Source organism: Mandrillus leucophaeus, unplaced genomic scaffold (assembly GCF_000951045.1).
Source record: "Mandrillus leucophaeus isolate KB7577 unplaced genomic scaffold, Mleu.le_1.0 Scaffold298, whole genome shotgun sequence".
Lineage (NCBI taxonomy): Eukaryota > Metazoa > Chordata > Mammalia > Primates > Cercopithecidae > Mandrillus > Mandrillus leucophaeus.
The window spans coordinates 1,854,312-1,870,280 of NW_012103120.1; the positions used below are offsets into that span (position 1 = coordinate 1,854,312).

Below are 15,969 nucleotides of genomic sequence, written 5' to 3' on the forward strand. Positions count from 1 at the left end.
GAGGCAAGTGGTGAAAGTAAAGGCTGGAAGGTCAGCAGGGTCAGAACCTATCATTCCATTCGGTTTATTCTGTGAAAATGTAGTGCCAGCAAAAGCTTTTTAATTTGGGAAAACACGATAGGACTTGCACTTTCGAAAGATTACCGTGGTTGCACAGAAGAGACTGACTGGGTCAGAGGTTAGTTACAGGCTGGAAAACCAGTTTAGATGATACTGAAGAGCAAGGATGAAAGCCTAAACTAAAGCAGTGGAAATGCGAATGTGGAGCAGAGGAATGATTCAAGAAATTCTGCGGTAAAACTCATCAGACTTCATGACTGATTAAAGGTATGGTGGTAGACAAGGGAGGGAGAGGTAGGGTAAGAATGGAGAAACAGGAATTGGGAGTTATTTGGAAATTTCTGACATGGGAGGAAAATCTGGCTATTTCATAACACCTGACTAAATTAGGAGATGGAAGAGCATAAGCGGAGAGGGAATGGCGATGCTCTCTCCTTGACCATACCTTAGTTACGCTCCTCTGAGCCCTCTTCCCAACTAGGCCTCATCCTTGGACCACTATTTTAGGCCTGCTGAGTCCAGTTTTAGCAAGAATCTTGCTAAGTCAGTTTAGAGAGTATCCCCTAGCCTTGATAATTGATCATCCCCACCTGCCTTCAGCAAGAATCTTGAAAGTCAGTTTAGCAAGAATATCCCCTACCCCTGATGTCACCTCTTAGTAATTTTCCATGCACTGACCCCTCAGTCTGCTTGCTGGCTATAATTCCTAGCTGTTTTTGTTGTGTTAAAACTTGAGGCTGATCTCTCTCCCCGACGGTGATAGTCATGGCACCTATTGCAATAGTTCTAAATGTCTTCCTTGCCATTTTAACAAGTGTCAGAATAATTTTTCTTTAGCATCAAGGAGGAATCTCTTTCAAACACTAAAGCTCCTTACACACACCTGTAAGGCTTAATTGGTGCATACATCTTTTAACTCTCCTGTAGCTAAATAACATGTCTGGCTTATCCACCGCTATGGTTTACCAGGCATTATGATGTACATAATCCAGACACTGTGTCCCAAGAACATAGCAAGCTGGCTTTCCCTCCTTGATTTAAAAAAATAACAACAAAACTATCAGTGTAACGTCCACTACATTTGACAGGTCAAAGAACTCCCTTCCTTAAGGACTTTACAATAACCTTACAGGAGGCTAAAGCATACATATCCGTGGGTAGTGGGTAAGCCTTGAGAGCACAGTGTAAGTCTTGATAACATTTTGAGGTAGAGAACTAGTAGACACTGATCTGTTTTCCGGACCTCAATGTAATTGCAAGGGCACTTCAAGAGGGTAAGGGGCTATTGCAACTACCCAAATTCGCTATTGTAGCATAAAAGCTTTAATTGACAGCACGTATAGGAATGAAAGACTGTGTTCGAATGAAACTGTAAAAAGCAGACACAAATATGAATGTCATATAATTGTCATGTGTCGCAAAACATTTTTTTTTTTAACCTTTGAAAAATGTGAAACCCATTTTTAGCTCCCAGCTATATACAGCAGAACCTGCGATGGGCCGGATTTGCCTTGAGGGTTGTAGTTTGCCCCTGTGGTACGCATGAAATGCCAGAATTTTAAAAAGATGTGTTAAGTGTGGGACCATTTGTGGGGCGGTTTATGCTAACTTCCAATACTGTAATATATGTCAAATCGCTTTTGAGTGCCATTTAGTCTGGGTGGCCATGCCCAGGAATGGATACAGAGAAAGGGGCGCGGCGGTGCCGCGCACCACCCTCTAGGAAACTGGTATCGCAGCCCGCAGCTCCTAGGAACTGAGACAGCTTGGGCAGGGGCTTCAGGGACGCGGAGAGGGAGGCTTATCTCTGCCTAAAGAGGATAGCGGCCCCCAAACAAGCAAGCCAGGATACTGCTCCGAGGTCCAGCCCACGAAGGCAAAACGAACTCCCACCGCTCACACACCCGGGAAACACAATAGGAGCACAGCACGCCCCACCGGCAAGCCACGCCTCGCGCAGCACGCACGCACGCACGCATACACGTCTGTCGCTGCTTCCCGCCTTGCGCTCCGTCATGCTCTATTGCGCATACCTCGGGGAGGGGGAAGAACGGAGATTGACAGGGACGCAGAGGCCTGAGCGAGGCGGAAAAACCTCACCCGGGCTAGCGGGTAGACCCAAACGGCTAGTGCGTCACTTCCGCTGGGGGCGGGGCGGGGCTGAGTAGGTGGTGACCCAGCTGCTGCGCCAGTGTTTGTGTTGGAAGCTCAGCTGATGCAGGCCGGTAGGAGTGGACGTCAATGCCGGGAACGAGCGAGTCGCCGCTGCAGCCCTTGTGACTGCGGCCTGCATCCCGGTAAGTGGCCGCGAGGGGACAAGGGGCGGGACGATAGGAGGCTGGGTGATCGTTCTGGACCCTTGTCCGTTTCTCCGGGTCTTCCTTTCTCTTTCTTTGAAGGGCACTTCCCTAGCGAGTGGGTGCGGAGACGCCAGGCTTTGGGGAGGACCTGGCGCTGGAAGGAGCCCGCGGCTCCTGGAGCTTATTGGTGCTCGGCGCCCTCCGCCCCCGTGGACTTTGCTGCCCCAGAAGCGCAAACTGTTTTTGGTTTCGCCGGTCCCGCCCTGCTCCTCCTGTCCCATCCCCAGGACTCCCTCCCCAATTTCCCAGTCTGTCTGCCTTCCCCTGGACTTTAGTGTTCTCCAGTAGTTAGCTGGTCACTCTCGGGAGGGTTTCCCTACTCTACATCATTCTCGACTGTCATTGTGCACCTGGTGATTCTACTGCCTGATATTTTTTGTCAGCGATTTCTTTCTAACCCCATCCGCATTTGATTCCATCCCTGACCACTGCTGCTTAAGTAGATTGAGGTGTGTACTTTTTAAAAGGTGAAAGTGTATGAATCACTGTTGCAGTGCTTCCTATCCCTGTGCCATTTCTATCATTATGCTGGAAGGAACCTGCTTTCCACGCCTAATACGATGATAACTTTAAAATGGTGATTCATAGGAAAAACTTCAGATAGTTGTGACATAAGGGACTGTCATATAATCCTGTTTAAAATACTGTTTGCATTTCCAGTAACAGTTGTATCCTGGTTCTGCAGTCCTAATTGCCGAGAGTTCAAAAATGACAAATGTTTCAGTGTATTAAGAAAATGCTGTTAAACAGTGAAACATTAAGAACTGAGAGCTTAAGGCTTGTGAGGCAGTTGTATCAAGCCCATTGTAGCTATTTTGTTAAATTGCTTATGCAAATTAGTTGTACTTTCAGTATAAGAACATATTTTTATTTCGTAATTATAATCAACTTTTTCTTAATGTTAATCTCGTTTTTTATTTCTGTATCAGGCCTAAATTAAAATCTTGTAAACGCCCTTTCAATGAGTGATGTTGAAGGAAAGGGTCAGTTTCACTAGTTTAGATATTCACTTGTTTCACATGCAAAGTTGTTACAAGAACAACCTGTACTTTGAGTTGTTTTTTTACCCCAGTTAGAGGGGTTGTGCTGAAGCTGCATATTGCTTCAGTCGTGGAATATATATTTGTAAAAAGGTCAGAGTTAGAACGCTTAGCCATAGACACCTTCCTGTCCTGCCATTTTTTGTTGTTGTTGTTGGGAGTCTCTCTCTGTCACCCAGGCTGGAGTGTCCTGGCGCGATCTCGACTCACTGCAAGGTTCAAAGGATTCTCTTGCTTCAGCCTCCCGAGTAGCTGGGATTTACAGGCGTGCGCAACCACACCCGGCTAATTTTTTTAAGTAGAGATGGGTTTCGCCATGTTGACCAGGCTGGTCTCAAACTCCTGGCCTCAAGTGATCACCCGCCTCGGCCTCCCAAAGTACTGGGATTACAGGTGTGAGCCACCACGCCTGGCCGATCATTTCTTAGTTCTTATTTTTTTCTGCAGTACTCGCATATTTTATTCTGTTCCTTATCCGTTACTTGAAAAAAATTGGTCCTGTCTTGGTTTCCAGTGTCCTGATTTTTTCAGGGTGGCTTTTCTCCTGTTTTGTTTCCTTTAGAGTCTTTCTTCCTCTTCTTAGCTCTGGGTGGCACTCAAGCCTCTACCCCTGTCGCTCTCTCTAAACTAGAGTTTCATATTTGAAACCCAGGTATACTTAAATAGGCATGTGAATATATTGAAATGTTATGGAAAATATAGTTTGTGTTGCAAATACATATTTTTCAAGGAAAAAGAGCTTTTCTCAGGTTCTCTAATCCCAAAATAGTCATGTATTATTACTGTAAACTATCATGTGATAAATCCATTTAATGTTGTGGTTTCTGCTGCCACTGTGCTGGTAATTCCACACGTAAATCCACAGTCTGTGTACATTTCCATTTGAATGTCCCACTGTTACTTCATCCTGTGAATCCAAAAGAAAATGTGTTTTTCTCTCGTATTAAATTAGCCCCTTCACAGTTTTCACATATTCGCAAATGGCACTCTTCGTATTTTTCAGATTTGAAACCTTAGAGCTCTCTTAACACTTCCCTCTCTTTACCCCATTCTTGGCTGTCAAGTCCTGTGTTTTGTTGTTTTCTCTTTTTTCCCCTGCTTTCAAAGTGTTCAGAGTGGCTCTCTTCCCCACACTAGTACTTGCTGGGTGAGGTGTCAGAGCCCCAGCATTAGAAAGTGGTCAGCTTGGGATAGTAGGGTAGTAAGAAAAATTTACCAACAACAGTATAGGGTTGAAAAGGAAAGTGTTATTAGATAGAAAGAGTGCTGCAGAAGAGTGCAGTAAGGCGCCTCAGCAAGAGAGGACAGCTCACTGCAGTGGATTTTCTTCTTAGGGGTATTTATGGACCTTACAGCAGAAGCTGAAGGGTAACTTGGACCATATTAGCCACGTAGGTCATGATGAGTGATTACATTTGTAGACATTTTGGTGCTTTGATATCAGCAAAGGTTGCACAATGAGTTTTGACAAGCATACATTCTGGACATGTATAGAAATTCTAGTTACTTATACATTTCTGGGAAAGAATCCTGGTACCAGATGCTGGCTTTAGCCAACAGAGAAGTCTAATTATTTCTAAATTCCTCAGATAAGGAGTTGTCCCTCTGGATGGTCTGCTCAATGGCCACCAGGGCATCTTTGCTCTCCTCAGTACTGTTACCTTCAGACTGTTGTCACCCTTTTGCGTGTGTTATGTTAATAATTAAGTGATATCCTCTGTAAATTCATTCTTTCCATCCTTAGCTGGGCCTCCACCTAATAATTCCCTTAATTCCTCTAGTTAAAACTCCATTCCCTTCTCTAGTGGTTGGTCCAAGCCTCTCCGTTTTATTCGTACCTCCCTTGTATTTATACTACGTCTATTCTTCCTTGCTCTTTTTTCAGTTGTTGGTAGCGTCTCACTTTACATTCTTCTTCCTATGTTTTTGCGATCTAACTTCTGGCTGAATGTACTCTCAAAACACTTATCTTGCATTTACTAATGTTGTGATTTGGGGGCAATTCAATTAAACTTACTGATTTTGTTGGTCATCTTTGTTTTGTAATTTTTGCTTGGTAGTTGTCGTTTCTGAGAAAGGTGTATTAAATCTCTCATTATGATTATGAAGTTGTCTAATCTTGTAATAGTTCCCATATTTTGGCCTTTTGTACTATATTTTAATGCCAAGTTGATAGGTGGTTTCATAAATTCATCATATTGGAAAGAAACAATGCAAAATTCTGCCATAGTCTAGTCTCCATTTCCTGCCTGAATTTTGGGGTCTGTGACCCCAAAATATCTGAGACAGGTCTCAATCAATCTAGAAAATTTTGTCGAATTTAAGGACGCACCCGTGACACAGCCTCAGGAGGTCCCACTGACATGTGCCCAAGGTGGTCAAATGCCACTTGCCTCTGTACATTTTAGTGAGACATAATGCATCAATCAGTCACATTGGTTTGATTTGGAAGGGGACGGGGCTTCCAGGTCATATAAAAATTTTCTGTTTGGCAGTTGGTTGAATGAGTTGCTATCAGTGGAAAGTAATGTCTGGGTTACCATAAGGAGGTGTGGAGACCAAGGTTTTATGATGTGGATGAAGCCTCCAGGTAGCAGGCTTCAGAGAGAATAGATTGTGAATGTTTTTTCTTTTTTCTTTTTTTTTTTTTTTTTTTGAGAGGGAGTCTCGCTGTGTCGCCCAGGCTGGAGTGCAGTGGCACTATCTCAGCTCACTGCAATCTTCGTCTCCCGGGTTCAAGTGATTCTTCTGCCTCAGCCTCCCTAGTAGCTGGGACTACAGGCATGTGCCACTACACCTGGTTAATTTTTGTATTATTAGTAGAGACGGGGTTTCACCATATTGGCCAGGCTGGTCTTGAACTCCTGACCTCGTTATCCACCCACCTCAGCCTCCCAAAGTGCTGAGACTACAGGCGTGAGCCACCGCACCTGGCCTGTAAATATTTCTTGCCAGACTTAAGATCTGTGTTGATGTGAATGCTGGAGGGGTATAATGAGGCACATCCAACCCCCTTTCCATCATGGCTGAACTAGATTTTCAGGTTAACTCTGGAATGCCCTTGGCCAAGAGGAGGGGTCCATTCAGATGTTGAGGAGAGCCGTAGAATTTTATTTTTGGTTTGGTTCATCTTTATCCTTCTTTTTTTCCTCTTACTTGCCTTTAATCATCTTGTAGTTCTTGCTGTTCCAAGGCTCATATTTGTCTCCAAATTGTTGGTGGTTTTTTCTCTCTGACTAGAATGCTGTTTTCCCAGATTTTCTTAATAATTTTCTTTCTTGCTTCTTTCAGGTTTCCACTAAAATGTCAACTCAGTTCTGATCACACCATAAAATAGCGCTCTGTGCCCTTCTTCCCCTCCCCCCTGCTTTATTTTAATTCATGGCACTTCTCAGCCTGACTTTATCCATTCCATTCCTTATTTGTTTTATTTCTCAGTAGATTGTCTTCTCCTCCAAGGTCTACATGATTACCTGAGGTTTAATAAGTAAATGGATCATTCCTTTATTGTTATGCAGTGTCTCCTTTTTATCCATAATTAATGCCTTTCCTTTATGTTTACCTTCAAAGGCTTTTCATTTTCTGATGGGTAGTTTCGGTCTGGTATAACATTTTTCCCAGTCCTGTATTTTCAGCCTTCTGTTACAGGTGTGTTTGTAGCTAGCACATAGCTGGAGTTTTCATTTCTGAGATTTTGCTCTCCTTGTTTATTCTGGGTACAGTTCTCTTTTTGACTCTTTATTTTTGTTCTTTCTGTTTCGCCTTTGAACATTTTAGACCTTAATTGTTTTATATTTCTGAATCTCAGTTACACATTTGTTTTCTGGCTATATTTGCTGATCCTCTCTGCAGGCGATGGTACATTTCTTTGCATGTTTTGTAAGTTCAGTGAGTTCATTTTCTGTGGTGGTTGCTTGGAGTGGGATCCCATTGCCCATAGGGTATCTGCACCTTGAGGATAGTATGACTGCAGTTCCAGACCCCGTGGGTCCTCTTAAACCTGGAGATTTTTTACTATTGACTTTGAGCATGGCTTTATTATTTTATAAAATTATTTTTTATTTTTTAAATTGCCAGATAAAGGTGTATGTATTTACGGTGTGCAACATGATTTTTTAAGTATTATTTTCATTGTGGACTAACTAAATCTAACATATGCATTACCTCACACAGTTATTTTTCTGGTTTAATTTTATATTTTCTTGGTATTCTTCAAGTTGAGCATGGATTTTTTTTTAAAAATGATGTATAATATTTGTATATATTTATAGGGTAGATGTGATATTTTGATACATGCGTACAATGTGAAATGATCAAATCAGGGTATTTAGGATATGCATCACCTTGAACATTTATTTTTTCTTGGGAATATTTCAAATCTTGTAGCTATTTTGAAATAACACAATATGTTATTGTTAACTATAGTCCCCCTACTTTACTATTCAAATAGTACAACTCATTACTTCTTTTTTTTGTTTTGGTTTTTTGAGGTGGAGTCTCGCTCTGTCGCCCAAGCTGGAGTGCAGTGACTGTGATCTCGGCTCACTGCAAGCTCCACCTCCCAGGTTGACGCCATTCTCCTGCCTCAGTCTCCCAAGTAGCTGGGACTACGAGCGTCCGCCACCTCGCCGGGCTAATTTTTTGTATATTTAGTAGAGACGGGGTATGACCATGTTAGCCCAGATGGTCTCGATCTCCTGACGTCATGATCTGCCCGCCTCGGCCTCCCAAAGTACTGGGATTACAGGCGTGAGCCACCGTGCACGGCCTATAATTCATTACTTCTAAGTGTATGTTTGTACCTATTAACCATCCTCTCTTATCCCCTCCTTTCCAGCCCCCAACTCTCCCTCACACACACTGTTCCTAGCCTCTGGTAACTATCATTCTACTCTCTGTCTCCATGAGATCCAGTTTTTTTGGCTCCTACATATAAGTGAAAACAGAGCATGGCTTTTTATCCGCAAGTATTTTACCTTAAGTGTTTTTGTGTCATTGGGGCTGCAGAGCTTTTATGTTAACTTGATTTATCTTATTGTTGCAAGTCCCAAGGAGTTTGGAAGAGCCTTGTGGGAATCAAGGGAAAATGTCCCCTTCCACCTCTGCCAGTTTGCTGAAAATCAGCTGACAGAAACAGATTACTAAGAGAAATGGCATACAAATTTATTAATGTGCACAGCTGAGAGTCGCAATGATTACTTAAATATCCCAGTGGGGCCCACATACTTACATAGCTGTTTTCAGAGGGGAAGGAAAGATGGGGAATAGAGGTAATTCTGTTGAGCGGCAATAACTGATCACTAGGGCGAAGGAATGAACGGGGGGTTGGAGGGACAGAGATGAACTTGTATTCTCTTTGAAAACTGAATGAGCCTAAGAGACAGACTTTATCTTGTTAAAGTGTCATTTGGGTGTGGTTATATTCTTCAGTCTTCCAGTCTTCTTTTCTGCAGCAGATAATAAAATTGTTTTCCCGTCTCCCTGAGGAGGAGACGGGAAAACAATTATTCTCCTTGGGGAATCTGTCTGGTCTTTTTGTAGATAGGGGAAAAGTCTCTTCTAGCATCTGTTGATCTCTGATGGGGCTTTAATTCAAAATACTTATACCAGGCAGCCATATTTTGTGGTAGAATTCCCTGGGCTCCTTCAGCCTGGAAGACAAGATAGGCTTTGCTTTTTTTTCTCTCTCTTCCATATAAAATTCTAAATGGCACATGCAATTTAGAAGGAAGAATTTTACTTCAGGCTGTTATCTTCTGGACAATTGGAATAGGTTCTCAGTTCCATCTTTCTCAGCATCATCTACCTCTCTCTCAATCTCTCTAGGTCCTGCAGTAAAACTGGACTATATGCAATCTCTGCACATACTATATGTGCTTTCTTCCATGCTTTCTTCTGTTTGCTTCTGTGTGTAGTTTTGTTTGTTTTAGAGGTGGGGACTCTGTGGCTCAGACTCCTGGGCTCAAGTAATCCTCCCACCTCAGCCTCCTGAGTAGCTAGGACTACAGGCGTGTGCTACCATGCCCAGCTAATTTGTTTTATTATTATTATTTTTTTGAGACAAGGTTTCACCATTTACCTGGGCTGGTCTCAAACTCCTGGCTGTGTTTGTTTTGTTTACGGTTATTTAGAATTCTCTCCTTTCCTTCTCATCTTTACACATGATGAATTCCTTTTTAACTTTGGCCAGTTTTTAACCTCTTTTTTTCTTAAACTTCCCTCGATTTTATCTCAATTTGTCTTTCATTCACATGGTACCTTCTGTTACAGTGCTTTAAATATTTTACTTTTTCTAATTACAAAATAAAACCTCATTATAAATAATTCAGACAGTAGAAAAGTAAGAAGTAAAAACCGTTCTCATTCCCTTTTGGCCCCATGCCTTAGGTCATAAGAATAAAGAGATGCTTATCCTTTCAGAATCCATTTGTGTATGTATATGTGTGCTCATAAGATTTCAACTACATATGTAGATTTTCATTTTTTAATATGTGTGTGTGTGTATATATATATTCATGTGTGTATAGCATATATAGAACTGCAGATTGCTTTTTTAAAAAAAGACTTTTTTTAGAACAGTTTTTAGGTTCACAGGAAAATTGAGAGGAAGGTACAGACATTTCCATAAACCCCCTACCCCAGTACACGCATAGCCACCTCCATTATTGGCATCACTCACCAGAGTGGTACAGGTATTATAATTGATGAGCCTGCATTCACACACAGTCCCCCAAGTTCATAGGGTACATTTGGGTTCATTCCTGGTGGTGTACATTCTGTGGGTTTAAACAAATGTTTAATTATATTTATCCATTATTATGATACTATACAGAGGATTTTTAGGGCAGTAAAAATACTATCCTCTGTCCCCTACCTATTTATTCCTTCTATACTCTGCTTTTGGCAACCACTGATCTTTTTACTGTCTTCATAGTTTTGCCTTTCTAGAGTGTTATATAGCTGGAATCATACTATGGTCTGAATGTTTGTGCCTCTCAAAATTCATGTGGAAATCATAACCGCTAAGGTGATGGTATTAAGAGGTAGGCCTTTGGGAGGTGATTAGGTCAGGAGAGTGTAGTCCTTAGGAATGGGATTAGTGCCCTTCTAAAAGACAACCCATAGAGCTAGTTAGTACTTTCTACCATGTGAGGACACAGTAAGAAGACAGCCATCTGTGAACCAGTAAGTGGGCCTTCAGCAGATACCAAATCTGCTAATACTGATCTTGGACTTCCCAGTCTCCAGAACTGTGGAAAATTTTGTGAGAAATAAATTTCTATTGTTTATAAGCTACCTAAGCCAGGCATGTGTACCTATAGTCCCTGCTACTTGGGAGGCTAAGGCAGGTGGATTGCATGAGTCCAGGAGTTCAAGGAGGTAGTGAGCTATGATCATGCATGCCACTGCACTGCAGCGTGGGTGACAGAGTGAGACCCTGTCTCTATAAAACACGCACAGATACCCCATTTTATATATGGGGTATCTCCCATATGTAAGCTCCCCAGTTTATGGGATTTCGTTGCAGGAGCCTGAACAGACTAAGACACAGTATGTAGCCTTTTTCAGATTGGCAGTTTTCACTTAGTAATATGCATTTCAGGTTTCTCGCAGTCTTTTTATGGCTTGATAGCTCATGTCTTTGTAGCACTGAACAATTTTCCATTGTCTACACATACCATATATTGACATGCCACAGGTTATCCATTCACTTACTAAAATACATCTTGTTGTTTTGAAATTTTGGCAATTATGAATAAGGCTTCTATAAACATCCATGTGCAGATTTTATTATGGACATAGTCTCAGCTCCTTTGGGTAAATATCAAGGAGTACCATTGCTGGGTCATATGTTAAGAGTATGTTTAATTTTGCAAGAAACTACCAAACTATCTTTCAGAGTGACTGTACCATTTTGTGTTTCTTCAGCAATGAGTAAGAGTTCCTTTTGCTTTACATCCTCACCGGCATTTAGTGTTCTCAGTGTTCTGTATTCTGGCCAGTCTAATAGGTATGTTGTAGTATCATGGTTATTTTAGTTTGCATTTTCCTGATGACATATGATGTGGTACAACTTCTCATATGTTTATTTGTTTCTATATATCTCCTTTGATGAGGTGTCTGTTACAGCCTTTGGCACATTTGTAATTGAGTTTGTTTTCTTATTGTTGAGCTTTAAGAGTTCTTTAAATATTATGGATGACAGGTCTTTATCAGATATGTCTGTTGAAAATATTTTTTCCCAGTCTCTGCCTCGTTGTCTTATTCTCTTGACATTGACCTTCACAGAGCAGAAGGTTTTTTTTTTTTTGTTTTTTTTTGAGACAAAGCCTGGCTCTTATTGCCCAGGCTGGAGTGCAAGTGGCACGATCTTGGCTTGCTGCAACCTCTGCCTCCTGAATTCACGTGATTCTCCTGCCTCAGCCTCCCGAGTAGCTGAGATTACAGACGTACACCAGCATGCACAGCTTATTTTTTGTATTTTTAGTAGAGACGGGGTTTCACCATGCTGACCAGGCTGGTCTTGAACTCCTGACCTCGTGATCTGCCTGCCTCAGCCTCCCAAAGTGCTGGGATTACAGGTGTGAGCCACCACGCCTGGCCAGAAGTTTTTAATATTAATGAAGTCTACCTTATCAATTTTTTCTTTCATGAATCATGCATTTGATATTATCTCAAAGTCATTGCCATTCCTAAGATCATCTAAGTTTTCTCCTACGTTACATTCTAGTTTTATACATTTGCATTTTACATTTAGATCTGTGATCTGTTTTGAGTTAATTTTTTTGATAGGTATAAAGTCTGTGTCTAGATTAATTTGCATGCGGATGTCCAGTTGTCTTTTGTTAAGAAGACTATTTTTGCTCCATTCTATTACCTTTGCTTTTTTGTGAAAGATCAATCAACTGTATTTAATTGGGTCTGTTTCTGGATTCTTTATTCTGTTCCATTGATCTGTTTGTCTTTTCTTTTACCAATACCACATTTTTAAATTGGATTATTCTTTTCTTATTTGTATGTATTCTTTTTATATAGTGGTTAAGAACCCCTTCTATGTTAGATGCTATAGTTTCTTCTAGCCTGACTTACTTGATTTAATGAGCACTTATTACTTAGGTAGTGAAATCTTTTTCACATATCTGTTAGCAGCTCTAGACTGGAAGTTTTGTTTCATATCCTGTAACTGTGTGACTTCAGCATCTAGCACCATGTCTGTTATAGATTAAGTATTCTATAAATCGTTTGCAATGAATGATGTATAAGACCTGACCTTTTTCTTCAAGGAATAGTGTCTTCAAGTCTAGTGTCACATAAAGTAGTCCAGAATTTAACAGTGAGGAAGGGGGAAAAAAAAGCGGAGTATCTGAATTGCATATTAAATTATGTGTTGTAGGAAAACTTACCTATTGGGAAACTTCTCTAAATTAGTTCTTTTCCCTAAACATTCTATTCCTCATTTTCTTTTTTTATTTACCTCTATACTGAAAGTGAATTATTTTATATTAGCTTAAAAATGAATTTTCTATCAGCTATAATGGCAATATTTTATCTGCTTTTTTTGATATAGCTTGCTGAATTTAGTCCAAATAGTCTTGTATTTTCTATTATACCCAATTTCAATTTTTAACATGAATTCTAATTTTTTTTTCTTGCCATTTCAGGTAAGACCATGAATTATGGCATTTCTTAAATGAAGCACTCAAGAAGTGAGAGAATGTCATAGAAAATAAATGATTTTTAAGTTATGTCTATTAATCTGACTGTAGATATATATATTTACCTCCTTAGTAATGCAAGAAGTGTTTGTGGGAAGCCGAGAAGCAAGCAACTGCATTTCTTGTTCTCACCTAAGCATTGCTGGAGGATAAGCCACATCAGTCTACAAAGAGGTTTTCATACAAACATAATAAGATGTAAATGGACCAAAAGCGAAGCACATTCTTGCAGTAAGCACTGTTACTCTCCAAGCAACCATGGTTTACATATTGGAATTTTGAAACTTAGCACTTCTGCTCCCAAGGGACTTACAAAAGTGAACATTTGTGTGTCCCGTATTAAAAGTACTTTGAACTCTGTTTCAAAGGCTATTTTTGGCAATCGAAATGAAATGATTTCACGTTTAGCTCAATTTAAGCCAAGTTCCCAAATATTAAGAAAAGTATCAGATAGTGGCTGGTTAAAACAGAAAAACATTAAACAAGCCATCAAATCTCTGAAAAAATATAGTGACAAATCAGCAGAAAAGAGTCCTTTTCCAGAAGAGAAAAGTCACATTATAGACAAAGAAGAAAATAGAGGTAAACGCAGTCTTTTTCATTACACAAATATTATAACCACAAAATTTGGAGAGTCATTCTACTTTTTATCAAATCATATTAATTCATACTTCAAACGTAAGGAAAAAATGTCTCAAGAAAAGGAAAATGAACATTTCCAGGACAAATCAAAACTTGAAGATAAAGAGGTGGAAGAGGGGAAATTAAGTTCTCCAGATCCTGGCATCCTGGCTTACAAGCCAGGCTCAGAATCTTTAGATACTGTGGACAAGCCTACAAGTCCTTCTGCAATACCTGATGTTCTTCCAATTTCAACTAAACAAAGTATTGCTAACTTACTTTCTCGTCCCACTGAAGGTGTACAAGCTTTAGTAGGTGGTTATATTGGCGGACTTGTCCCCAAATTAAAGTATGATTCTAAGAGTCAGTCAGAAGAACAGGAAGAGCCTGCTAAAACTGATCAGGCTGTGAGCAGAGACAGAAATGCAGAGGAGAAAAAGCGTTTATCTCTTCAGCGAGAAAAGGCAAGTTGTTCAGTGTGCTTTTTGGTTCTATTACTTTTTGTCAAATTTATAAGTTTTATTTCCTAGTGAGAGCTAAGAAACTTGAATTGTTCTTTAGAGCAGTTTTGTATTCTAATCATATATATTTAATATGTCTTTGTAGATTATCGCAAGGGTGAGTATTGATAACAGGACCCGGGCATTAGTTCAGGCATTAAGAAGAACAACTGACCCAAAACTCTGCATTACTAGGGTTGAAGAACTGACTTTTCATCTTCTAGAATTTCCTGAAGGAAAAGGAGTGGCTGTCAAGGTAATTTCTAATTTATTTAATCTGGTTTTGTCTTGGAATAAAAATACTAAAAAATCTTCTAAAATGGAGAAGGCAATGCCGTTCATTTTTCTATTTGAATTTTGTGGTTTTTATTATACATGTGATGTATATTCAGTAATTACCCTATTTATTTTGTGACATACATTATGCTAATCATTTTATTTTGTTAGCACCAATATGTATACATGAAATTAAACATTTATAAAATAGAAAATAATCAGTGTATTAGTTGAATTGCCTAACAGCTGCCAGAGTTTTCTTCAGAGCAATGTAAATATTTATACTATGTAACTATTCTTTTAAGCTAGGAGACATAATTCATATGTAAGGCTGTTTTTATTTCATGGTCCTTTCATATTTGAAAGTCTAAAAATTTTAATGACCTTACTCATAATTGAATTAGTAATTATATTAAGTAAAACAATGAGCTTTTCTTTGCCTCAGTTTTTCAATTATAAAATAATGAGGATAATTTAGACCCATTTATATGGACTGTTTTCAAAGCAGTACTATAAAATATGACCAATGTGATTGAGTCTCTTTACATCTATATTATTGAGATTATTTGTAATATTTCATGAAAAATTTGAAAATGTAATGATAGATATTGCTTAAATTTCATTAGAAATCTCTTAGTGCTTATTTTTAGCTTGCCATTCAGAAAATTGTTTTAATTTAGATCATATTTATTTGACTTTTTAACAATTATCTTGCTGAAGAATTGTCTTTGAATAATGTACCCATCCTTAATTGTGTATTGTATAACACATACATTATTATAGTTAGCTTCAGTATTTTATGGTCCTACAATTTAGGATTATATTTTATATTTATATAATCTCTTGCATAAAAGATAAGATTCTCAAATATACATATGCTTTTAAGTATATTTCACATTTCAGTGATATACTGAAAGCAAAGGTTTTTAAATAGAATTACATACTGGCTTAGTCCATTTGGGCTGTCATAATAAAATACCTTAGCCTGGCTAATTTATAAAAAACAGAAATTTATTTCTCATAGTTCAAAATGAGAACTGGGCAGTCCAAAATCAAGGCACCAACAATTTGATGAGAGTCCCGTTCCTCCTAGACAGCAGCTTCTCATGGCCTACTTACATGGCAGAAGGGCAAGGGGGCTCACTTCAACCTCTTTTACAAGGCCAGTTGTACTACTGATGGATTTCTGAGTAGTTTTCAGTTGTAGTTTATTATTAAATAGTCTTGCTAATTGAACCTCTGAGCACTCTTTTATCTTGCATAACATCCCAAATCTAAGGACCTTTCAATACTATGAACAAATGTGATGGGAATGTATATCCAGATCAGTTATGAATAAAAGTCTAGATAGTCTGAAAAAACTCGTCACCCTTCCCTTAAATAATCATCTGAAAAA

The 15,969-nt window shown here is 39.5% G+C and overlaps 1 protein-coding gene across 7 annotated transcripts in view; it reads left to right on the forward strand.

Moving 5' to 3' along the window:
* Positions 1-222: 222 nt before the first annotated feature.
* Positions 223-15,969, forward strand: part of PNPLA8 (patatin-like phospholipase domain containing 8) — a 52,314-nt gene continuing 36,567 nt past the window's right edge. For 2 of the 7 annotated variants that reach the window (XM_011986357.1, XM_011986355.1), the window contains exons 1-3: positions 1,110-2,357; positions 13,123-14,261; positions 14,404-14,553. In XM_011986357.1, the coding sequence (XP_011841747.1) occupies positions 13,206-14,261; positions 14,404-14,553 (1,206 nt within the window). In that variant the 5' untranslated portion in view covers positions 1,110-2,357; positions 13,123-13,205. Of the gene's footprint in view, positions 328-1,109; positions 2,358-6,901; positions 6,948-10,394; positions 10,504-13,122; positions 14,262-14,403; positions 14,554-15,969 lie in introns of those variants that run through there. The other 5 variants (XM_011986356.1, XM_011986359.1, XM_011986354.1 and 2 more) reach the window with 5 other exon arrangements.